Source organism: Squalius cephalus, assembly GCF_949319135.1.
Source record: "Squalius cephalus genome assembly, chromosome: 25".
NCBI classification, from domain to species: Eukaryota; Metazoa; Chordata; class Actinopteri; order Cypriniformes; family Leuciscidae; genus Squalius; species Squalius cephalus.
Window position 1 is genome coordinate 11444931 of NC_137146.1, and position 26108 is coordinate 11471038.

The following is a 26108-nucleotide window of genomic DNA, read 5'->3' on the forward strand; positions in this document are numbered from 1 at the left end:
TTAAGGAAGAACATTTATTTATTTACGATACATTATTCATTCACAAAGAAAATTGGTGTCCTTAAAGGTTGGATTTTTCCTAATTTTTTAAAATAAGGCATTAAGTTCAATTTGCAAAATATGATTTTTTATTCCTCTTTTTAGTCAACTTTAGCATGGTTGTCTAAACTTATGCATAGCACTGTATATATATATATATATATATATATATATATATATATATATATATATATATATATATATATATATATATATATGAAGATTTCAGATGCAAAAGCCTCTAAGTGCCGTCTGAAATTTCCTTCTAGAATGATCATTTTATCAAGCTTGTATATTTAAGTTCAGTAATTACACTTAAATGGCAATGCAAATATAACTTAAATATACGAGCTTGATAAAAATGATCATTCTAGAAGAAAATTTCAGATGGCACTTAGAGGCTTTTGCATCTGAACTCTTCATATATATATATATATATATATATATATATATATATATATATATATATATATATAATATTTCACTTTATGATTTTCATAAAATACAGTTAGAAAATTTTTACTTTCACTCAAATATACTTTAGCTGCATACTTTGACTTCAGTCAACTTTTAATCCAATGAATGTTTAAATAGCACTAATGAATGTTTAAATAATTTAAGTCCTAGTCCTTAGTTCTGCACACTTTACTTTAAAGGTACCCTTTTCTTTAGTTTTGCGGCAACATCAGAAGAAACTCATTTAAAACCTTGCATATCCAGGATACAATTAAATTATATCCCACAAGTCAAGTCTGCCAAGAAAGATTAATGTTCTCATGTACTTTGTTTGTGCTAATGGGTGTCAGTAGCTCAAAAAAAGAACACAAGTGCAAATTATCATAAAGGAAGAGATGAAGTTTAGAGAGGCCGGTCACTGGGCACTTGGCTATTATCATAGCCGGAAGCATATGTTCAGGTTTAGCTGCACCGTGTGCGCACTCATGATTCCTGCAGACATGAAAAATAAGTGATTAATGGAGGTGACTGAGGCCTACAGTGCTCACGAGTTAATTAAAAACTCAACAGCACTGCAGCCAAGCATTTTGCCCATCTAAAGTCATATCATTTGTCCTGAGCAAAACTGAGAGGCCATGTCTTTATTTATGGATGTGTGAGGCTTTGCTCACCTACTTTTTAAATGACACGTCTCTCGTTTTGCATATTTATGTTTTACTTGAGGATTTTATGATTGGTGTGCATTATGCAATCTTCTCAGCAATTCAGCATTTTAGGTAACTGGACATTTTGAACAATTAACAAAGGTAATGTGAGGCAATACACTTAGTAATTTTCATACACTTTATTAGTTAGTTGCTTAGCACTAGACTGACGAATGCAAAAAGGATTCTACACTACATTTTTTACAAAAAATCTTTTTTACTTTTCTTTGTTTTATGTTTAATTGTTAATCTACACATTTCTCAGAAGGGATTAAATGGCTGTTATTTTAAAAGTGGATTAATTATGCAAAGTATATATTAAGTTACTTTAACCTTCTAGACTATCCACCCATCCGTCTATCCATCTATAGATGTTGATATATTATCCATCCATCATAAATTACTATTGATAGTACTAAATTATTAATAATAATTCATATATCCATAATGCATTTTTTGTAGTCAAAAAGCAAAGATAAAATGTTACTTATATTGGCCATTGGACAGCTAAACAAAACAATAACTACCAACTAGAATAACAGAAGCTGGTTGTAGCTGGATTTTCCAATAGGGAAATTATGTTTAATATGGAGTCTTTTTATAACCCAAGTGTGATAGCATAAGAAAATCTAAAAACTATCTATAAATAATCTAATCTAAAAATCTAAGATCTTAAATGATAAATGCACTTACTGTATATTAGATGACCTACAAACGCTCGGTACAGTATTAAAAAAAGACCTGTAGGGTGCAATATTTCTTGGCTGCTTGGCCTGCCATGGTGGTGTGCTGGTAGTTATGCTATTTTTTTTATTTGATTTTTTTCACTGTTTATATTTGTTATTGCTCTGCTGTTTTGGGGGTCTGTGAGGACAAGCCACTGTAAACAGTGAGTTTCCAGCCTGCAGTCTCTTCCATTGGCAGTAAATAATGTGGATCTACAGTCTCACTGGAGTGTATCTTGCAAAAAAAAAAACACACTGTTTTATAGTTGAATGGAAGAACATGAAGAAAACAAAATGATAGACTAATAATATTTTATATATAATAATCCGCAAATGCGACCAGCTGTTTACAGAATCATCGATCTTTCTTTTGTTTATTTACTAGCAAATTCTCTCTGAGATTGTAACTCAATTGCATTGACATGGCACCAATAACCAGGTGAGGAATATTTATTTGGTATATTTAAAGTGTCCATATTATGCTAATTTAAAAAGGTTTCTAATTTTGTTTTGGAGGTCTCTTACAATGCATCCAAGAAAAAGAAAAAAAACACTTTCATTTTCTCATAATATACATTGCAGCATCACCTCTTTTCACACAGTGTCTGAAACGGCTTGATAAAGGATTCAGTCTCTCTAAACCCCTCCTTTTCGAGAGTCTACTCTTCTCTGATTGGTCAAATGGCCCAGTCTGTTGTGATTGGTCTACCGCTTATAGTGTGTGTGTCAGAAACGAAACACAGAATTACCATATCTGAATTTCAGCTTCCTCAGCATGTCGATAACACGACCCAAACTCTTCCAGGCCTAAGCTGCAACTACAGTGTTTGAGTTTGGGTCAAAGTAGGTGTTTTTACAGGCAGCCAATGAAGACCATAAACGGGCATTATGCAAATTATTTTACAAACCTACGTAGGTGTGTGCAGGAAGTAAGCCTGGAATTACTGATGTCTCGTTCCAGGCAGTTCAGAATCAGTTCTTTCTTTTAGGAGACAATAACTCCATTTTATTATGCACTTTGATCTTTGAAAAGCTGACTTTTTACTTTACTTTAAAACTTATGTACTTTGATCTTTGAAAAGCAGACATTTTACATTCACAAACAGCTATGTTACACACTACATAAAAGTTCAAATCCAAAAAAAAAAAAGCATATTAGGGGCACTTTTTTGGATACTGTGGTGTAAATCTGTCAGTGCTTGCAGCCGTTTGAGGTTTGTATTCTCGCTGTGCTGGGCTGAGCACAGTTTGGTGCCGGATGCTGTTTGCCTAAAGCAGCATCTTCACACACACACATTCAGATGAAACGGGGGGAAGATAATTAGTCTGTGTAGTAATCAGAGAGCAGAAACTGAAAAGGAAGCCCTATTTTCCTTATGCCTGTACTGAGAGCATCATCCAGAGGGTTAAGGGCCCTCGCTGTGCGTACTGCAGCGTATCAGCTTCCATCCACATTTTGCTTTACGTCACATGCTTTTGATATTCAGTCTTTCCTTTTTGTGCTCTCCTCTGCTGAAAAGAATTATTTAAACCACTGTGAATGGTGTTTTCTGTAGTTAAGCGGTCTGGTGGGAACAAACTACACCAGCGTCCAAAACACACATTGTTGTTTTTTCATCAGGATCCCTGATTCAAAACCAGTTATGCATTTCTTCTTTTATGCTAAATTCATTATAAAATGCCCAATAATGAGTGAATTCTGTCTCTCTGCATTTTGTAAAATCCCCATGCTTCTTGCTCCCAGATCAGTCTTATCAGGATTATTTGATTTTACTCTGACAGTGAGGGATGTGTTTCTACAATGATTAAGTGTGGGGCTGTGTTTGTAAGGACTGTGGAGATATTAATTGAATCTGATATTAAATATTACAGACAGAATTCGACGAGACAAAGAGATGCTGGGCTTGATTTAATACTTATCTGCATGCTTCGATGAGATGGAGAGATTCAAAAATGGGTTGCCATTTGGAAAAGAGAGAAGCGGAAGGGTCGGAGTCAAGGTTTAACTGAATCTGACCTGTAATCAATGCAATGATTTTCAGAATCAAAAACCACCTGCAGTTGTACAGTGATAGACTGCCTACAGGTGTTTTGAACGTTTAACATGACTTTAAAAGAACAATACATGCAAAAAAAGTATCTTATGATCTCCCATGCTGTATTTACTTAATCAAAAATCAAAATACAGTAAAAAAAACAGTAATTTGATCAATCTAAAAATAAATATATTATTAAATGTAATTTATTCCTGTGATGTAAAGCTGAATTTTCAGCATCATTACTCCAGTCTTCAGTGTCACATGATCCTTCAGAAATCATTCTAATAGGCTGCTTTGGTGCTTAATAATAATTTATTATTATCAATGTTGAAAACAGTTGTGCAAGGGTTTCAGGGTTCTTTTTTGATGATTAGAAACTTTAAGAGAACATAATTTATTGAAAAATACAAATATTTTGTCACATTATACATGTCGCACTGCCACATTTGATCACAAGTACATCCTTGCTGAATAAAAGTATTCATTTATTTTTCTTTTAATCTTATGTACCCCCAATCTTTTGAATAGTTTTTTATAGGTACTCAAATTGAATTCAGCATGTTTGTGCAGATTCAATTCAGGTACATTTGACAGAAACTAATTCTTTTGGATTTTCTTTTTTCTTTTTTTTTCTTCACTTCATCATCATGAGTGAGATATGCAGCCACAAAACCAGAAAAAAAAAATCCCCTTAAAAATCCAATCATGGTACTATCAGATATAGATGTCGACCTGTCTTGCCTGACCACTTGTGATCAGATCACACAAGTCAGATGTTAAAACCTTGTAAACAGGGCTGGACACACACACAAACATGGTTGCATTCACTCAATCTTCTTCTTGCCAGACTTCACTGAAATCTGGACTTGACCTTAACCGAGCGCAGTAGATGCTGGTCATTCCAGAGTGTTAAGTCAGCATGGCATTTTGTTTGCTGCTGTTGCACAGCAGTGAAAACACTGAGAGAGAGTGAGAGGTTCCAGCACAGCCCTGCGGCGGCGTGTTTTAATGGTGTTACGTTCTTAGCTCTTGACACTCTGCAAGACTGTAGCGTAACTGTCATACATACTGCATATAAAGCCGAAAAACATGATAACACAAACCCCGGTGCGGACAGGGACATGAACGCAGGCACTGTATCATGCACACATACACATGCAAGCTGCTGGCTCAGTGAATATGTTTGTGTTTTCTTGATTGTATGGGACTGTACACCAGCTGAAGAGTTAACCAGAGGGAAAATTTGTACAAATCCATATTCAACACGTGACGCATTTCCATGCCTGAAAGGATTAAATAGGAGCTCCTAGTGGGTACACAGCAGGGGTAGATGAAGGACATGCAATCATGAAGAGAGTGTGTATGTCGATGGAGGGTTATGAGGATCAGAACTGATGCTGATTGGCTGTAGAGCTGGAAGCTAACATGGGATAGGGGAGTGTGTATGTGTTTACGTTATGGATGTTCAATAAATGCTTTCCCAAAAACCGCTGGAGGGACGTGTTTTTAAGTCATCTTCAAAGCATGTTAGAAAAGGACTCGGGCCTGTTTCACACAGCATTCATAAACAGCACTACACTGCTGAAATAAATATGCACGTTGTGTGAAACAGGGCCTGGTTCAATTTCTATACTGCTTTCATCATCTCACTCATCACAGTTATTTCTTGACTCAATCTGAAAGTTTTTTTATTGCCAAAAAATCTAAAAAGAATTTGGAATTTGCTTCGTAGAGTCCCTGCAGATTTCTTGCTGAGCATTTACATTTAGCAAACCTGGGAAACTGTGGACATTTTGAAAAGTTGAAAATAGATCAGCACAAACCTTAGTCCTCTCAACACCAGATCAGCATAAATGACCACGGGTCTTCAACCACTCCCTTACGAAAAAGAAGTTTATTCAAGTGTTCTATTAGTATACTTCTTTTAAACTAAAAATAAAAAAGTATACTTTAAGTCTACTTTTTATATACTTCTCAGAAATATACTTTATGTACTTCTCAGAAATATACTTCAAATTGCACTTAAGTATACTTGACTTATACTGACAGAAAAGTCTAAGTATATTTGGCCTATACTTTTTGAATGAGATATACTTAAAAGTATAATTAAGTATTCTAAGTATTCTTGGCTTGTACTTGTGTTTACTATTTTGATTGAGTAGCTTATTAAATACTTTTTTAAAAAACATAATATTACATACCGTCTTATAAACTAACATGTTCAGCTTTATATAGTAACAAACTTTCGGGTGGAATAGCTTATAGAGTAAATAAAATAAGCATGGAAAATAAGTTTATTCAAGTGTTCTATTAGTATACTTCTTTTCATCTAAAAAGAACAAGTCTACATTTTATATACTTCTCAAAAATATACTTAATTACACTTAAGTGTACTTGACTTGTACTGAGAGAAAAGTCCAAGTATATTTGGCCTATACTTGTACTCAATCTTTTGATCGAGATATACTTACAATTTTAATTATTCAAAGTATACTTGGCTTGTAGTTGTGTTAACTCTTTTGATCGAGTAGCCTATAAATATACTTTTTTACATCGTTTTTCATATACAGTCTTATGAAACTTTGTTTGAAAATATTGATTAAAATATTGATATAAAACAGATATGTTTCTAATTCTGCGTATCTGAACTTTTGTGTTGGCTAGTCCACTGGTAGTATATAGGAATTTACTTTAATTCAACTTTTCCCCACCATTGACTGCCAGCTATCCATGTTTTCACTGGTATATGGTAGGGGGCGCTATGACACATCTTCTAGTACAGAATCTCTGGATCAAAACATAGGAGAAGAAGCAGCTGAACCATGTGATATAGAAGATTGCTCACTCAAATGTAAAATAATGTGATCATCAAACATTAAACAGCTTGTAAATCAAAACTGCTTAATGTTTCCAAATGAAATGAAGCGTAGGCCTAACCCATGAAGAGAAAACGACTGAAGCTTTGGGGGTGTTGGACTCGATCTACTCCACCTGTGTTTTGATCACCGTTCTGGATCTGATCAAGGCGTGTAGTCTTTGACAAAAAATGTGATTTTCTCAACTCAACATTTTAACAAAATGTTGCCTTTCTTTATGAAACTTACTGACATTCGAGTGTTGATAAAAAAGGATGCATGAAGCTAATAAAATGTTTTTAAAATTAAAGTACAGTTAAAGGTATTTTTCAAGTATAAAAAATAACATTTGAACAGTAGTATACTGTAGGCCTACTGCAAGTGCAAAAATTGTATATAAATAGTAAACTATAAGTATAATGTTAAAACTTGTAGAATAAAACTACTAAACTAGTAGTTTACTGAGAGTATACTTCAAAGTTGCTACAAGTATTAAAATAGTAAACTACTAGTATACTCATAAGTTCACTTGCAGTACAAATGAGAAACATAATTATGAACTAGTTGTGCACTTAAAGTTTACTACTGTTACACTTATAGTACACTTAAACATATACTTTTATATACTTCAAGTGGGCCAATTTAGTCCCAAGCGGTATTAAAATAGTACACTTACAAGTTTACTACTAGTACATATTGACATTAGTATACTTACTACATAAAGTATACTTAAAAATATACTTGAACATTACTCAAGTATACTCCATAAAATGAACTTGAAGTATACTTTTTTTTCGTAAGGGCTGTCATATTAAGAAAGTCTTCTTCAAACTGTTTGAGAGCATTTAGCTCTTTATAATAATATTGTCATGATTTCTTTTCATACTGAATCTCCTCTTTTAATGACCTTCAATCGTCTACTTAAAATGACCTAATAATGAGTTAAAAATGAATTTAGTTTAACATTTTTATTATTTTTATTATTACATTTTGTTTTAATTCAATTAAATTGAACTTAAAGGTGACATATTATGCCCCTTTTCACAAGATAAAATATAAATCTTTGATGTCCCCAGAATGTGTCTGTGAAATTTACGCTCAAAATACCCAACAGATCTTTTATATATATATATATATATATATATAATGTTAAAATAGACACTTTTGGGGTGTGAGCAGAAACGTGCCGTTTTTGTGTGTGTCACCTTAAATGCAAATGAGCTGCTGCTCCCCACCAGGCTGATCCTTTACTCAAGCTTCGGAAACAACTTTTACACAAGTTGACACAGTTCCCTGAGGTCTTTATAAGACAGCTGTGGCATGTTTTGGTCAAATCGTGTTCTGTGCTCGTCTGTGCAGCCGACGACTGAACAGTTTGCGTGCTTTGCATTTGTTAGAACTACACTGTTGTCGCTTGCGAAATGCGAAAACCAAATGCGGCGCTGTGGGTGGAAACGTACAGATTAAGGGCCGGTAATATTATAATAAGATCCCATTCCTACATCAGAAGGGGAGCGAAATCTGATCGGCTTATTATTATTTTTATTTTTTTGACATGCTGAAATTTCACAGATACATCATGGGGTCACCATAGCATATTACACCTTGTGGGGCATAATATGTCACCTTTAACACATTTAATTGAAATGTAATACATTTAGTCATCATATTGTTATATTTAGTGTCATTTGCACATGCATTTTACATTTTGATTACTATTCAATGTATATTAGCATTATTATTAAAACTTTAGTCTTATTGTTACACATGTCATTGTATTTTATATTTGATTACTGTTCAATGTTTTTTAATTATTATTATTTAGTCTTATTATTGCTACATTTGTCATTGTATTTGACATTTTATTACTGTTATAATCAAAACATGGTTACTGAATTGAGTCTGAAAAAAGTAAAGTTATATATTTTAGTATTGACTTGGTACCGAGGACTAGATGTAAATGCAAGGCAATTATTTACGTTTATTAAAGCGGGGTTAGTTTGAATTTAGATGTCTTGTCAATCATGTGGTTAACAGCTTGCCTCCATTATGCCCTTTTTGCATGTGCATTTGCATTTTTGACCAAAAATGGTCAAATCGAACGGAAAAAAAAGAGCAGTCAGATTGAAATTGTAGGGAGTCAGAACCGTTCATTTGCATATTTATATTTTTGTCTATACATCGAACAAAGGCTGATGTTCAGAGTTTGATTGACAGGGTAAAATTATGAAGACAAGCTGTCATTCCTTTTGTGAAAAGGGAATACAGCTGTTGCTTGAGTGGCATGGAACAGATATTACAAAAGATTTAGCTTTCGATGATGTAACGCTCATCTAAACATCCATTTGCTTAACTCTACCATTGTCTTTTGCTTTTCCTCCCTCAGCTGCTTGTTTTACAGTGTGCACGACACACAAATATGTCAAATATGTTTATTTTCGTCTCCATATCTAGAGATCACGTGAGTCAGTCTGTAAGCTTGTTGGCCTTTTTCTACCTAGCAGATCGTGTCACACTACAGACAGGGTTTATCAGTTAAATCAGTTTCTTGTTCTGTTGGTCATAAAACTTGGACGGAAAAGTCGGACTGTCTGTCTTTCGGGTCCAGGTTATGTCATTTTTTACCACTTTCACTGATATGAATAGTGGAGAAAGACAGGAAGTTATGGAAAGAAGAGTTCCGGTACTTCGGTACCAAGTTGGTACTAAAACATTTTTAAAATGTGACTATACCAGCATTTCTCTGCAGTACTGGGTATATTCGGTACCCGCTGATAGGCAGATGATTTCAAACGCTCCCGTGTGTATCTAAGCACTCGGTGAAGTGCATCAAAGGTTTCTATTTCAATGCGTTTTTAGAGCATTGATCAGTGTAGCCAATCACAGACGTATCTGTTGAGCCTGTGAACGCAGTGGCCAATAAGAGGTGTTAAAGTTATCCAGAATCACTGGAGTTTTCCTTCACAGCATGATTTAGATCTCTGCACGCTCACAAATGGTTTCATTATTACCAATTACCACACGTTGTAAACAAGTGATTCATTGTGTGGTGTAGACAGCTTTTATGGTTTTCGCAGGAGTGTAGATCTCAGCTTCAGTGATTATAAAGGGAGCGCTCTTTGCTCGCTTTCTGTTTATAACCCATATACATTTGAATAACAGTTTTGTTTTTTATTTTCATATTGTATGTTTTGAAATTATATTTTGTATTGAATATCCTTTTCATACTCTCATTTAATGTTGCGATTCTTTAATTCATTATATATAAATAATTAATAAGTAAATTCTAAATTTTAAATAAAAATGAATAATTGATTAATTTATTCTATTATATGATTTTAATATCATTTAATGTTGATTTTTTTCTATTAGGGATGCAGTGTGTGTGTGTTTGTGTGTGTATAACATCAGTTTACGATATTGCTTTATTTTATTAAATTGTGATTTTTGTTTGATTTTAATAATCTATTTTATATTGAATATCCTTTTTCATACTTGCAAATATAATATTATGATGCTTAAATTCTATTTATTTTACGTTTAATTTTTATTATTTATACTATCGAATTTTAATATCAGCTATTTATGATTTGAATATAATTAAAAGTATGTATTATTTATATATTTAAAAATGTATATATCATTTTGTTGACTGGAATTTTAATACTGTGGCATCCATATAGGTTTTACAATATAATACAATATTTTCACATTTTCTGATGTAAACTTACCCGTATGAACGTCGCCAAAATGCTGGGGTGTTGTGGGTGGTTGCCATGAGCATTATGAGCTATAGAAATTGAGACGCTTACAACATAACAAGCGAAGCGATTCTTCATTTCGACATGCGTCTGCTTGTGCAGTGAAGATCCTATTGACTATTTAATTCTCTAATCTCACTGCCGATGCCCCGACCAAGCGTTGAAAGGCGTTCCTTTGATTGAAGCCGATTGCTATGTAAAATGTCCATTGATTTCTCTATGACCCAGCTACATAATCCCTCAGTCTGATTATAAATCACCCTGTCCTCCTCTTTTCGTTGCTTTTTCTTCAATATGATAAACCCTGGACAGCTCCACAGCATGTTTAATTGGGCGAATGGGGGTCATGCTGGATATATTCCACAAATCCGTATGTGGTTGGTTTGAGTGGCTACTTTAATTTTTATTATGTTTAAGAGGGCATTTAAGTCTTGGCTTGTATGCGCCGCAATATAAAATACAAGAGTCATTTTTTGTCTATAGAGAACAGACAGCGTGTTTTATGGGTTCAGAGGCTGATTATAAGTGATCTGCCCTTGATGGCCGTGTCTTTGCTTCTTCCCCTTGAGGACCAGAAGCCTTTGAGTAAACATCATTATTGCCTGCCTTCCCATAAACTTGCTTTTACATTTCAAACCGCGCAGCAGGCTTATTTACTATGAGTATGTGGATGGGCAGAACTGCTGTCTTAATGGTGTTGTTTATTTGAATGAGAGGAGAGGAGAGATTGATGACATGCTCTGTGAGCGTAACAGGCCATCCGTCCAAATGCTGTGGTGGTTTTCTGCGCTTCTTCAGCACAAGACTTGTTCACCTTTCACATATCTGCTTTTTTTCACTTTTCAAAACACATTCAGCAAGGATGCATTAAACTCGTCAAAAGTAACCGTAAAGACATTTCTGTTTCAAATAAATGCTGTTCATTTGAACTTTGTATTCATCAGAGAATCCTGATAAAATGCATCATGATTTCCACAAAAATATTAAGCAGCACAACTGTTTTAATCGTTGATTATAATAAGAAATGAGTAGCAAATCAGCATATTAAAATGATTTCTGAAGGATCATGTGACACTGAAGACTGGAGTAATGGTGCTGAAAATTCAGCTTTGCCATCACAGGAATAAATTACATTTTAAAAAATATTGAAATTGAAAACAGTTCATTATTTTTAATATTTAATGTTAGTCAGTGACATCATAGTCTACATTTCACTAGCCCATGAAACCCTGAGGAATAAAAACCAAGATCAGTTCAACCTTGTTTTCCACTTAATGTTGTGTTTTACTCGGAAATGCATTACTTGGTTTAAATGTGTTGTGAATGCTGTTTCACATTGCTGGAAGCGATCCTGGCTTATTTTGGGGTTTCCCTGTTTTCTGAGCGTGACATGTTCTGAAACAGCCGTGCGCTCAGAAGAGCAGAACACAGCTGATGTCGCTAATTTATCATTTTACTCTCTGCTACAGCCTTTCCTTCACACTTCCCAGCTGATCACACACTCTTTTGCTATTTCAGGGATCAGGTTCATTCTGAATGTGGGTGGGATACGATGCCGGCCACCGAATGATTTTCCCCTCATACTCTTTTAAGTGTGGCTGACACGACTTAGCAACTTACCTGTGAGTCTGTGCTCTTAGCCAGTGCTGAGACTGAAGAACTGAGACACAATGTCCCAGATTATTCACAGCCACTGACCACGTCACTTCAGATCAGCCTCTCTCTCTTAAAACTCCTTCTTTCTCACCACACCGTCTCTGGGCTAAAGACACTGTTGCATCAGAATAAAACACTATGATTAGGTTTTGTCATATCTGTCAGCGGTCAGTCATAACTATATGCCTTACAGGCAATTCAATTATAATTTCACTATCATTTTAAGAAGCCAATGCATGTCCAAAGTCTTGTGATAAATTATTTTTTATCATCCATCTAAATTTATTTACAAATTGTGTCATTCGTAAATCTGGCTAATCACACATTAGTGAGTCATGCTTTAAACTCAGTTTTGAGCTGAATTTTGAATTTTGTTCTTAAAATTTATTGATGGCTTGTCTCCAGTAATGTGGTATTTAAAAAAATTTCTTTTCCTGTAAGTTTTTATACTCGTTCTCAAACAGTACACACAGACGGACTCCCTCCCACTGCCACAGTGGGCACTTGCCAGGCAGACAGTGTGTGGGGACTGCCCTACATTAAACCCAGCGTATCTTTTGGGATCCATTACAGCAAATGTTTCTGCAGCTGGTGCATAACAATAAGATCTACTCCCAAATCTCCAAATACAAACCACCCATACTGCCTTTCCAAAACCTCAGCTGTGCCTGTGCATTCAACTCTCTGAAGTCTGAAGTTCATGCATACTGTATCTTCATGCTACAGGGTGCTATGTCTCATAACCTTGTCACCACTAGTGATGCAGCAGGCTCTTTTACAAGAAAATAAACTCCAGACTCTCACATATATTCTGACAACTTGCCTTGGGACTCCAGTTCGCCTCTCTCTATTCTTTCTTTTTCTCTCTCTCTCTCTCTGTGTGTGACCTAAGATTGAATTTTCCAAAGAAAGAAAGACTCTAATGTAAGATGACCAGATTTAGGAAATGAAACTGTGGAGGGTTTCTAGTTCACTGGTTAATATCAGTGAAATGTCCAATGTTATTATCTAATATATATAGCAAAATAGTATCATTTTGTAATTATATAAAATTCAAGAATAAATGTATTATTTAATGTCATATATATATATAATTATTTTTAATTAATGTAACTATATATATATATATATATATATATATTATGAATCTAAATAAATCTAGTTTATTATAACAATATTATTTATAAATAAATCATAAATAATGTTTGAAAGATAATAATACAAATATATAGAAAATAATACAATTTGCTCATTGTAATTTGTAAATGAAATCAGTAATAACATGTCATGCATAAATCTAAATCTATAAACTAATGTGTAACCAAAACTTATAAGTCATAATTATGATGAGGCCTTTTCTTACCACATATAGCATGTTCTGCTCTATTAAATATGATTTAGCACAGTAAACAACGGGGACATTTCCGTGGACAGCTTCAGCCGGGGACAGGCCACTAAATTGCGGATGTCTGTTTACTGTAATGAGTTACTAAACAGAGATAAATGTCCCTCCGGTGATGTGGGCATGTGTGACCATTAGCAACAGGATGTGAAGTTTGAATCTGAGTCGAAAGGTTGTCATCTTCCTTTGAAACAAGCCGTATAGGTGGAGGAAAACGTTACCCGTTGTGTGAGGTTATGTGTGTGTGACATTTGTGTTTGTATCAGAAAGGAATATTTTCTCATCAGTGCTATAATGGCTTCTGTGTGTGTGTGTGTGTGTGTGTGTGTGTGTGTGTGTGTGTGTGTGTGTGTGTGTGTGTGTGTGTGTGTGTGTGTGTGTGTGTGTGTGTGTGTGTGTGTGTGTGTGTGTGTGTGTGTGTGTGTCTGCAGGCAAATGGAGGCAGACACAGAGCATCCCTGAAGGGTACACAAATAGACTGCCTGTTAGCTGTTTGTGCTCCATTTTGATGGAGTCCTAAAATTAAAACTTCATTTTTCATTTCAGGATGCGAGAAGGCAGCAAAGCAGTCAACCATGGATTTCCTTCCTCTAAATACCATAAATGCTTCTTATCTACATTGTCTGCAGCATCATCCTCTTTATACTGTGCAGAGTTAAAGATTGTTTGGGTTTTGACTTTCGTTCTGCAGATCATTTTCTTTAAATGATCATTTTCTTTCATTTTCATTTTCTTTATTTATTTGATAATAGGTTCATATTTGGTCATGTCATCAGCAGTTAAGAGGCTTTCTTCAGGACTCAAAAATCAAACATCATAATCACAGCTCTTACGGGTTCTTGTGAAGGCATGTTTCAACAGGTAAAAGTAGCTAATTTTAATAAAAGGTCCAATATATTAGGAATACTTTTAGCTGTGTTGCTATGTGTCATAAGTAAGCAATTGAGGAGACTAAAGGCCCATTCACATCAAGAACGATAACTATAAAGTAGGGCTGTCAAACGATTAATCGCGATTAATCGCATCCAAAATAAAAGTTTGTTTTTACATAATATATGTGTGTGTACGGTGTATAATTATTTTCTATATATAAATACACACACATGCATGTATATATTTAAGAAATATTTGCATGTATATACTGTGTATATATATTTATATTATATATAATTTATATTATATATAAATATTTTATATATAAATAACACATTTTCTTAAATATATATATGCATGTGTGTGTATTTATATATAGAAAATAATTATACTCCATACACACACATGTATTATGTAAACACAAACTTTTATTTTGGATGCGATTAATCGCGATTAATCGTTTGACAGCCCTACTATAAAGATAACTTTAAAACAATAACTATATTAGTGTGGGAAAACATAACATTCTGTTTATTATGACCTGTTTAATCTTTGAAGGTCTAAGTGCAGCGAATTTTGGCATTTCCCATGTTACGTGACAGCCATCGTCCCAAACTCACGTTAATCTGGAAAGAGATTAGCGAAGTTTCTATCCAAAGTTGGGAATTTAACATATGCGAGAACACAATGTCGTCACTTCCTGATAAACTGCCGCTAAATATCACTAAGAAAAATGGAAGTTGCTGCAGTAGAAGAAGCCACTGTACTGTATATAATTATTTCGTATATAATAAATGACTTACTCCTCAGAACGCGCATACCAAACGCACTAAAGTTATCTTTCTTTCGGAGGCGGATACCTGCTGTTTGGGAACACAGTTGTGTAAGAGTTCTGGGAGGTAATTACACTAAACCACTTTGACGACAGACTTTGCTCAGGCATTTCAGAACAACCAAAACAGCATTTCAGACGCTGCGCAATGAGATCGGTCTGCTGGTTGGTCCAGTTATGCCGTCCCATCGCAAAGTCACGTCTTTTTTTAATGTCCATGGAGGAATTCATTCGGCAAATGTGTTTCCACCGTAGTTTGTTTTCTTGTCGGATAAAAAGTTTATCTGACTCAATTGAGCGCATAAGCTCTTTATGCACATTTATGTGCATTCTTTCCATCCAGCGTGTTTTTATGCCATGTCCCAAAATGTGCATGAAAATAGCTGGATGGAAACAGCTATTGATGGATCTAAGCGGACCACTCTCAATGTTTTGATGGTGCCTGGGTGGCTCAATGTTTACTATTTTGGGGGAGATAAACCTATGAATGGCATACTAATAATAATCAATGAATAAAATATAAATAAAAATGAAAATGAATAAAAACACAATAAACTGTGTTAATGTATTTTACATTAAAAAATCTTACATACTTCACCTTTAATGTCTGATATTCCCACTGAAAATAATAATACACATATTTGGGTATTTCACATTAACTGGTCCCAGACGGTTTGAGATTTCATTGGTCTCCATTTGTGTGTGTGGTGAGGGGTGAGATTTTTGTGGGTGAGATTTGTGTGTGTGTGTGTTGGGACCAAAATGTTCCCAGAATAATAATAAAGCCTGAAGTCTGCTGCATGCAAAACAGGTCTTATTTAAGCGTTTAATAATGAAGAGCTAAAATTTCAAAAAGGTTTCTGTAAGAGTTTCAGTTCGGGCCAGAAAATTAACTTGTTTCCCTACCAACCATAGTCATTTTTTTTAGGTAAACAATGGTCAAGGTAAACAATGGCTGTAAATGTTAAATCCCCAAATTTGTGTATTGCATTTGTGCACATATTCTCTTTTCCCATGTAGTTGTGTGGCTTATTGAAGTATGCATATCACCATTCTTTGTCGATATTGTTCTCCACAGCTATTGATGATAGTCTCTGTCAATCTCTGTGATACAGATACTTTTAAAGATACAAAGTGCACTATGGCAGGTTGATTTTAATTGCTTGTAAAGAGGGCCAGTCATTTCAGACTTGTCATTATTGCTTTAGCTTGATGCCTCCCTAGTGCAGCGCAGGACAGATCTGGGTTATCTGTAGGGTTTCAGGTTCATGTATTTTCAGACTTTGTTTAGGTTCCTTTAAATGTCATTTTTTTTTCTTTTCATCTGTACAAGTCCTTGATTAAACTTGCATCACATATCATAAAGAAATTAAGAAACTACTGGTTAAGTGTTGGGAAACACTAACTTTTGCTTACTGCTCTGTGTGTGTCTTGCAGTCTCTTTTTTATTTTATTGTGCCATTTTGCAGGAATTGATCGAGGGAAACATTTTTGGGAAATGTTGCGTGCCAGACTCAAACTCAACGTACCCGTGTGTGCCCTCACCACTAAAAACCACTGTATACTTCAGTATTTACACCAACGCTTAGCATATGCATACAGCGAATGCATAGCCTTTCAAAGTTTGCTCCATTTGAAAGTGTTGCGTGGAAATTTGACTTGTGCGCACTGCAAAGTTTTTGTCAAGTGTCTGAGATATTTCTCTCCAGAAGTTATGAGTGATGATAAATTCTTTATACTTGTTTAAACTGGAGTTGTGGTATAGTTTAAGCGCTCATATGGCCGTCTATTGTTGTTGCCGTCTCCATAGTTTGTTGTTGTACAGTTTCAACTTTCATCCATTTCTTTTTCGACTGTGAAACAACGAACTGAGGCAGTGTACGCAATATTCCTTAAATGCTCTCAAAACTAACTCTTACATTATAGCTTGTAATGTCATCATAACAGCATCTACTCTGTGTACAGTTATGGGCAGGGACGTCGTTAGGCCTATTTTAGGGGGGCTGACGCTACCCCAAAATGTTCCTAGGCCCCCTAAATTATAACAAGAACAACAATAACAATTCGATTTATCAATAACCGTATCCTCATTCATATTTAGACGCAACAAATGATATATATCCAGCTACAAAAAATAACCGAAAAGTCGGAAGTTGGACAGTGCAAAGAGTCGTAACAGAGCTGCCAACTCTCACGCATTCACCGTGAGACACACGCAATTGACACTTTTCACACGCTCTCGCGCCACACATCTATTTTCTCACGCACAGAAAAATCGTGAAGCAAAGAGGACACGGAGACCGACAGACTAGACAGAGCAGGTTACTTATGATATAAATCTCAACTCTCAGATTCTGTCAATTTTATTACGAAATTCAAACAATAAATACCGTTTTGGCACTTGTAAATGTGACGTGACAGATCCCTAGCGCACGTGAACCGATCATCTCTACTAGCTAATAGTAAAAAAACACGAACACTGTTGAAAGATACAGTAGTAGGCTACAACTTAGCGAAATGTATATTCCTCATACAAAATATCGATCAATCAGTGTTTTTTATCAGCGTGAAGAGGTCAATAACATAGCTGGAGAACAATTAGGCCTACAGTATGTCACATTTACCTCAGGAAAGCCATTTAATGACCATAATAGGCTACAGCACGTAGCCTAGTTGGCAAGAAAAAAAGAGCAATAGAGAGTATTTTGCTAAATATGTGTTCTATATTACATATTTATTATATTTTTAATTATATCATTAAATAAAGTTGTTATTATATAAAAAAACGCATTATATTTAATTTGAGTTATTTTTAACCTTAAATAATACTGCCAGCTGATAGGGCTCTCTGCATGTTTACCGCATTTAGGTGAGTTGTTTTTTTCTTGAGAAAAATTAACGCCTACCTTGTGTAGCCTACATAATATTTATCCAAATGAGTCAATATTAAATCAAAATACAATAATTGAATTGAATTGAAATAATAAAAAAGCGTAGCTTACCAGAAATTGTATTCTTATGATTGCTCTGAACATTTCTGACTAAGTTCAACAAACTTTAAATTACTTATTCATAAACTTAAAAAAATAATTAATAAAAATGTAGGTGTGACAGGGTTGAGACTAGGGTAACAGGGTTGAAGATGGTAACGGGGTTGAAGAGACAAATACAGCTAAACATACAGTACATAGCTGTTTTTTACTCAAATTCACTGTAAGATTTTCTATAAACGCAAGTTACAAATACCCTGGGGGCTAAGCCCCCCCTGTCTTCCAATCCTAGTGACGTCCCTGGTTATGGGTATAGAGACCATGGGAACGCAATGTTTGGCACCTTAACCTTTCCTTCATAAGTGGGATGCCGTGTGGCGGATTTTCCTATAGAAAAGAAGTGCCCCCTCAATTGAACTGGCAGCAGAAGGCAATTAAAGTGTCTGAGTTAAAGGCCTTACTCTAATCAAGCATTCTGGAACAAGTCCACTGAATCTAATTCCCACAAAGTCATGAATGAGAGAGTTTGTATCTTATTCAAGACCTCAGAGTGAGTTATCCAAGACATCCAGCGTTGGCACGCAGAGTCGTTGGGCTTTGGTTGAGTAAAGATACATTTATTTCTTGTTAGGACCCATCGGGGATGGATGTCAATGTTTACACTATAGATGTTGTGGTAATGAGGTTAATATTGCAGTTAGCTCAGTCTGGTGTATGTGTAACGTATGGATCTGCAGTCTTGCGGTAATTGTTATTGATTTAGCTGTGCCATTTTACTGCAGTTGATAAGATTATATTTAGCCAGCGTTAATTGTGTCTCATCTTTTATTCTGACTACAGCTGCTTTATTAGATTTGGTGGGGTAATGTATGTTTTATTGAAGGACAACTTTGCTTGGAGGCCTGTGTAGCAGATAGTTTTCAGAGCACTGCTAAATCTGTGATGTAACTAGGGTTTTCGAACCAGCTGTAAAGATGGGTGTAGAATGTGTACCTATCCATCTAAGTGAATTAGACTCCTCTAATTCTGTGTGGTGTCTTGATGGAGCATAGCCTGCTGTGATCCAAACACACTCACACACACAGACACACTCACTGCGGTCAGTCAAGAGGAGCAAGGCACCACAGATGGTTTAGTGCATCAGGCCTGACTGCTTTTATGGTGTCAAGTATTTTCATGGAGAGAATGGCAGAAATAGCATTTCTATGTACTAGGGCTGAACAAATAATCAAAATATCATTGAATTTGTGATAGCAGTGCAGTTCATTAAACTGTGAAAGACTAACGTTTAGTCGACTGTTAGGGGGCAGCCCTAATTGTAATTGTCATCTTAATAGTTCTAATAATAATGAGAAGAATAAACTCTTTTTTTTTTCTGAATTATTCAAATTGCTGTTGTGAATGTGATTTTTGTCTTTTGGTTCATTAAGCCTCTAAGCATCAGAAATAGAGGTGTTAATTTTTCATCACTTTGCAGTTCAAATCTGTTTCATTTAGCACAGATGACATGTAGCAAATCTACATGCCATAATGCACTTCCATCGCCCCGTTTTGACACTTGCATGCATCCCAGCATGCATTTGTCTCTGGCCGTGTGCTCGTTTGCACTTGCCAACAGGTTGCAATTAAAAGCCTTGTCACAGGTCTACAGGCTCCTCAATCATGCTGGTGGTTCTGGCTGCCTTGTTCGCTGGCGTCTGGCTCCGGCTCATCCATCTGAACAGAAGGTGTGTGACAGCATCTCGAGCTGAAATCTGCTAGGCCACGGAGTTCGTTGCGTGTTAAAGCCTCTTGGAAATGAAACCGCAAGCCATAAGGAGTGGAAGTGATTTGTTGGTGTGATGAAGTGTGCTTGAGAGACAGGCTATTTCAAATATTGGCCTGCTGTAAAATAATCAGCATTACATAACAGTTAACACTGGCCTTGCATTCGATTGGCTGAGAAGCTCTCCAAGAGAGTGTAACGATTTTCTGAAAAGGAACGATCTAAGTTGTGACGCAGAGTTTATGCTTTGATGTAATTTTTCTCTCAAACGTTGACAAAGCAACAGGACAAAAAAGAAACATTCCTATCGAATCACGCCAGCATTTCATTCCAGACGTATTCACACGGGTTTATTCGTTCCTTCTGCACACGATTATATAAAAAGCTTTTGATTATTAGAACCATTTCCCATTCAAACAAGTCAACATTTTTATTATTCAGACTCCAGACTCATGCATTATTTAAAGTGAAGAAATCTGTATAAACAAGCTGCTGAAAAAATAATAATTTTGTCAGCTGAGAACTTTCTCTCCTGTCCTTCACTTTTGAGATGCTTGGTCTCAAATGTAAGTTCATAAGTAATGTTTCCTCAAGCGAACTAACTCTAAACATCCTCATGGGGTTTGCGTTAGGGCCTTTCACTAAACCCCTTTGCAGAACTTGATGTGCGTGTAGAATTTACCATCTCGCTATTTCTGAAGAACATTTTTATATTTCTGTGAGGTTAATACAGCATACTGTAGGCATGAAATGTGTTATTTCAAATAAGTGCGGTTCTTTTGCACTTTCTATTCTATTCAAGGAATCCTTTTCACAAAAATATGAATAAAGAACATTTTAAAATATGTTCAAATTGAACACGGTTATTTAAATTGTAATAATATTTCACAATATTACTGTATTTTTGATCAAATAAATGTAACTTTGGTGAGCATAAGAAAAATCAATTTTAACAGTATCTTACACTCACTTAAAGCTAACCCAAACTTTAAAAACATTAGATCGTATAGTCACAGCTCGCATTGTGTGAGAGTCGAGTCGAATACGTTATGAGCACTTCCCGATAATGTTTTCCTGATAATGTTTTTAAAATTTGGGGAGTCGGCCTGATTTTGACCGGTGTATAGGCTGTCCTCTATTGACAAATCATACACAACCACGTCACATAGGCTAGATCAATGAATATTATTATAGCCCAGTGGCTGCAACCCTACAGGATGCTCATACTTGGACACACACACACCAACAAACAGATACTTGTATATGTGGTTTACAGGGACTCTCCATAGGCGTAATGGTTTTTATACTGTACAAACTATCCTCTTACACTAACCCTACCCCTAAACCTACTTATCACACAAAACTTTTGCCATTTTTTGAATTTCAGCAAACACAGTTTAGTGTGTTTTTTTAAAGCCATTTGGTTTACGAGGGCACAGGAAGTGTCGTTGGGTATTACTCATTATACATATTTGAGTTCTCAAAATCATATATACAAGAACGCACACAAATACTAGCCTGGTAATACCAGACTCTGCTACTTCACTTTGCTTCGTAGAGAGAGTCTGGAATAGCATAATAGAGAAGTGTTTTCTCTCTCGCGGGGGGGCGCTTGTCTGAAGTTTAAAATCATTGGTTACCCGTAAGCCAATCACATAACGTTTGGTTATGGCGTGTGTTATGCGCATGCTCAGCCGCATCTAACTTCCACTGTAAACACATGTATGATGCAAAAACTAAACCATTGAGCGAAATACCGGAGTGAACATGGCTGTGAACGACTTTTGCAGATTATGTGAAGTAAATCTACGCAAGTACGCATCCACCACGGTACAATCAGCGTCTACGTCACGGCTCTCAGCCCGCCCTCTGTTCGTTGATTGGCCCGGCTGTTTTCAGGCCGGTGGAAAACTGAAAGATACGCTGCTATCTCAGACTGACTACAGGAGCGAAATGAAATTAGCGGAAGTAGGAAGTCTGACGTAGTCAGGCTACACAAATACACTCTCTAGTTGTTTTTGTTTAAATGAATGGCTGTGCTGTTCTCTGCTTTTCACCAAATCATTTGCACACCTATTTAAAAAAATAAAATAAAACGTATCCAAGGCTATAGCAGTAGCAACATTGAAAGCACCAGTCTCCGTGTTTAGCCCGAAAGCTCACACGATTACCGCCAGCTCGCTGTGATGTACAGTAGTGCCGTGTACCAGCTACTTTGACAAGATTATCAGGTTAACTGACTCGTAACGTGTGCAATGGCTCAGGACCTCCCGAGTGTCCAAACTCGACACAGTGCATGCACTTTTTATTCTATTATACAAAGAAAAAAAAAGAAAACAGCTCTCAATTCCCTTGATTCACTCCATGTGAACTTTTATTTACCCAGCCCTATAGATTCATTATACACATGAAACAACTCTTCTACACTGCCTCGATGCATCTTTGTGTGTTTTGAAGTGTTTTCATGCATACTCTAATGGAATTCTCCTGCTACGCCGTCTTCCGTGACCGCGCAGGTTCTTCTGCTTTCAGAAATGACCCGGACGTCTTCCTTGCTGTTTATAGTTTACAGCAGCTCTGCCCCCTTAGTCCTTGAACAAGGGCACACGCTGTAAATATCTACCGTCACTCCAATGTCACCCCAGTCGTTTCCACTTTTTTTTAGATATGTATTCCCAATGCCTGCTGTTTAATGCAGCCCTAGGGTAGGCTGAATGAATAAATGGCCATGATTGTCTGACGATGGGGGACAGCGGTGGGCAGCAGAAGAGTTTTCCATAGGGGGTAGGACGTTTTGCTGGTCCTACACACACTTTTTTTCCCCCCATGGTGCCTTGTGCAACGATCTACTGCTGATAAATTGACTTTTTTCGATGCAGGAAACCCTCTAACAGTTTGTCAGGCTGCCGCAGCACAGGATCATGGGTCACAGCATGCTACGCCTGAAGGCGTCTATACAGTAGATGGGCAGTCAACCGCAACAGAGCTGATTTTAGCTAACTCCATCCCTATTCTCTCCCTTTCTCTCTCTTTTTCCTTCTTCTGGACCAGTCAGGCACCAACATTATCGATCACGGGCCGGGAAATCCAATATTCTGCACCAGTCTCATTCCCCACTATGTGCCTGTACAATGTCATTTGTAATTCTTTCTCAGTGAATAGGAAATCTTTATAATAATGATGGTCTAAAGGGTGGGAAGCATTATCCTGGTTAACCTTTGATCCCAGATCTGGGAGAGTGGGAAAACAAATCTGCATTTGTGTGAAGTGACACCCTCAGCTGTAGTTTCCTGTCAGCGATGTTGTGTTGTTATGAGAGTTGTTTGGGGCTGCACAATTATTCTCTTACATCTCAAATCTACTGTATCAGGCGGATAGAAAAAAAGGCATCGAAGCCGTGCATCATACTGTAAAAATGAGATTACAAAAGTAAGGTAAACGTTTACATGGCTTTTTGAGTTTAAATGTTGTGACTAAACTTAATATGTGATGTTGATATCACTTAAAATCTGCCTTCATTGTAAATATTACCTATTTGTAAATGTAAGATTCTATGGAGATTTATTTTCATGTTCAATGATAAAATGTCATGATGATTAAAAGTGTTCAAGTCTATTAACATTAATTGTTAAAATGTCAAATACCGACCTAAAAGATCGTTTTTAATAGGAACAGACTTCTCTTGAAGTCACAAGATAAGTTTCTAAATGTGAACATCATGAACCATAATGTAAATAAAGCTAGCAATTGTTCAGCCATGTAAATTAATCTTGCCCCAGTGCATGCTGGGAAGAGAGTAAATGGGACTAAACCACTAAGCAACGGTGTAGGTCTTTTTGAAGTAAAAAAAAATTAATCCAACTCAGCAACTTACTTATGATTTATTGTTCAACTTAAAGAATCACATTTGATTATAATTCAAAAGAAATTAGCAAATGATTACTTTTATTCAGAAAGGATGCATTAAATTGATCAGGTTTTTTTAAGCAGGATTTTCTTTTCAGCAGGGTTTACTTCTACTGTATGTTATTTTGTACGGTATGCATGCTAATGTGCAGGGGCGTAGAAATGTCAAGTGTAATGGCAGTTTTTTTTTCTGACCTTTGTCTAATTGACTAGTTTTATTTTTGTATTTCTTGCTTGTAATTTTCTAGGAAATCCAATACACTGCTGAACACTACAATAACTTGTATTCTGTCATGTTTTTTCCCTATAATTTCTTTTATAATTGGTTGATGTACTAAAAACACTTGTGCATTGTCATCATGGATTTTATTGCCTACAATGTAGCAAACAAAATATATTAATACTGTAATTAAAGCTGTCAATTAGCACTGCATTATTCATATACTTTATCGTTATGAAAATACCCCATGATGGCTTGAAAAACACACATAAACCATATATTGTAAACCATAGTGTGTTTATTGTCTTGACGTTTCATCAGTCAAAATGTTTCTTTTTACTCAGCTACAGCGATTTGCCTTTGTCCATAAGGGATTTTCTGGAACAAAAGTTATTACTTCTAGGTGTCCGTTTTGGACTTTTTCCAGTATGAATGAAACCTACATTACATGACAGTGTTTGGCGCTCCATAATGCTCACATTTCCTCTTTTTTGGATAAAAATAAAATGTCATGTCATGCATACAGTAGAATATCTTGGCTTTTTGAATTTAAATATAGATTTATTCTCATTGGCCCAATGAAAACATCTACGTGAACACAATTGCCTGGAAAAAAGTGCATACGCCCGTGCTAATGTGTGAAATGTGATTGGTGAGGGAGACTTTAATTCCAACTGTGTTCTTTTTCTACTTTACAGTTCAGCCGATGAGCAGTTTCGCTGGAATACCCAAGGTAAATTAATTTTATTTTATGATTTGCACAATTTTGCTGCCAGGCTTTTTCTTTTTAGGGGGGAGAATGCATTCATAACTAGAGTGAATTAGTTGTGCAGCATACAGAATCATTGCATCATCTTTATGAATTTCAGTATTCAAAAAACGATTGAAAAATGTGTTGAATACACGTTATTGGTCTGAATAAAAGAATAAAATAAGTTTTAACTGTGTATGTATGTGTGTGTATATACATATACATACATATACACACATACATATATACATATACATGTAATCATCTTTAAACAGACACATTTCCCATCTGCGTCACTCTCTTATGTGTCTAAAGAGAGACAAATCCCAGCTTGGCACCCTGCTCTCTGGCCGAATGGTTGTTGCTCTAGTTGAGAGGTTAATCTTTTGTCTTAGGAGTCTTGTGTAACCCTTTATCCCTTGGCAAATTACACCACACTGGCCCTGGAAGAGTTGGCTGTCACTTCTGACAGAACAAGCAGCATGGTTAACAGGGTCATCCAAACAGCCAATTAAATTCAATCTTAGCCTGTTTAGATGCTTAGTGAGCAGGTGAATGGAAAAGGTCAGAAGGTCAAAGACCAAGTGTGACGAATGAGGCTTCAGGAAGTGTCTGGGGTGTATGCGTGATTAACCTTCCTGTTTTTTTTTCCCACCAGATGGACAGAAAGACATTGAGGATGAACTAAACACAGGTCTGGAACTGGTGGATTCATGTATCCGCTCCCTACAGGAGTCTGGGATCTTGGATCATCAGGAATACACCACAGCTGATAGTGAGTAGTCATCACTTTTTTTTTGAAGGAGTGCCTGAGAATGCTTTATGTAGTCCATTAAAGAAGCATAAAACTAATCCTACCAATTAGTGAAGAGATTTTGACCATTGATTTCATTTGTAGAACTTAACAACCTGGCTAAGAGTCACACTATTGATGTCTCATTTGAAAGGAGGACATTTACTGTCAATAATGTTACATGTTAACAGGGCAGCACATATGGGGGAGGGCGGGTTTTTGTTAGAGAGGGTATGTCTATTCACTGTAAAAAATTATATGATCAATACATTTTCTTATATTGCTTAAACTCATCAAAATAGTTTAAGCAGTTTTCAACTTTTTATGTTATGGAAGATTCA

General features: G+C 35.9%; 1 protein-coding gene across 2 annotated transcripts in view; it reads left to right on the plus strand.

The window, feature by feature from the left end:
- Positions 1 to 26108, plus strand: part of ctnnd2a (catenin (cadherin-associated protein), delta 2a) — a 273543-nt gene that overhangs the window by 99810 nt on the left and 147625 nt on the right. For both annotated transcript variants that reach the window (XM_079862649.1, XM_079862650.1), the window contains exons 4-5: positions 24922 to 24956; positions 25633 to 25749. In XM_079862649.1, coding sequence (XP_079718775.1) covers positions 24922 to 24956; positions 25633 to 25749 — 152 coding nt within the window. The remainder of the gene's footprint in view (positions 1 to 24921; positions 24957 to 25632; positions 25750 to 26108) is intronic.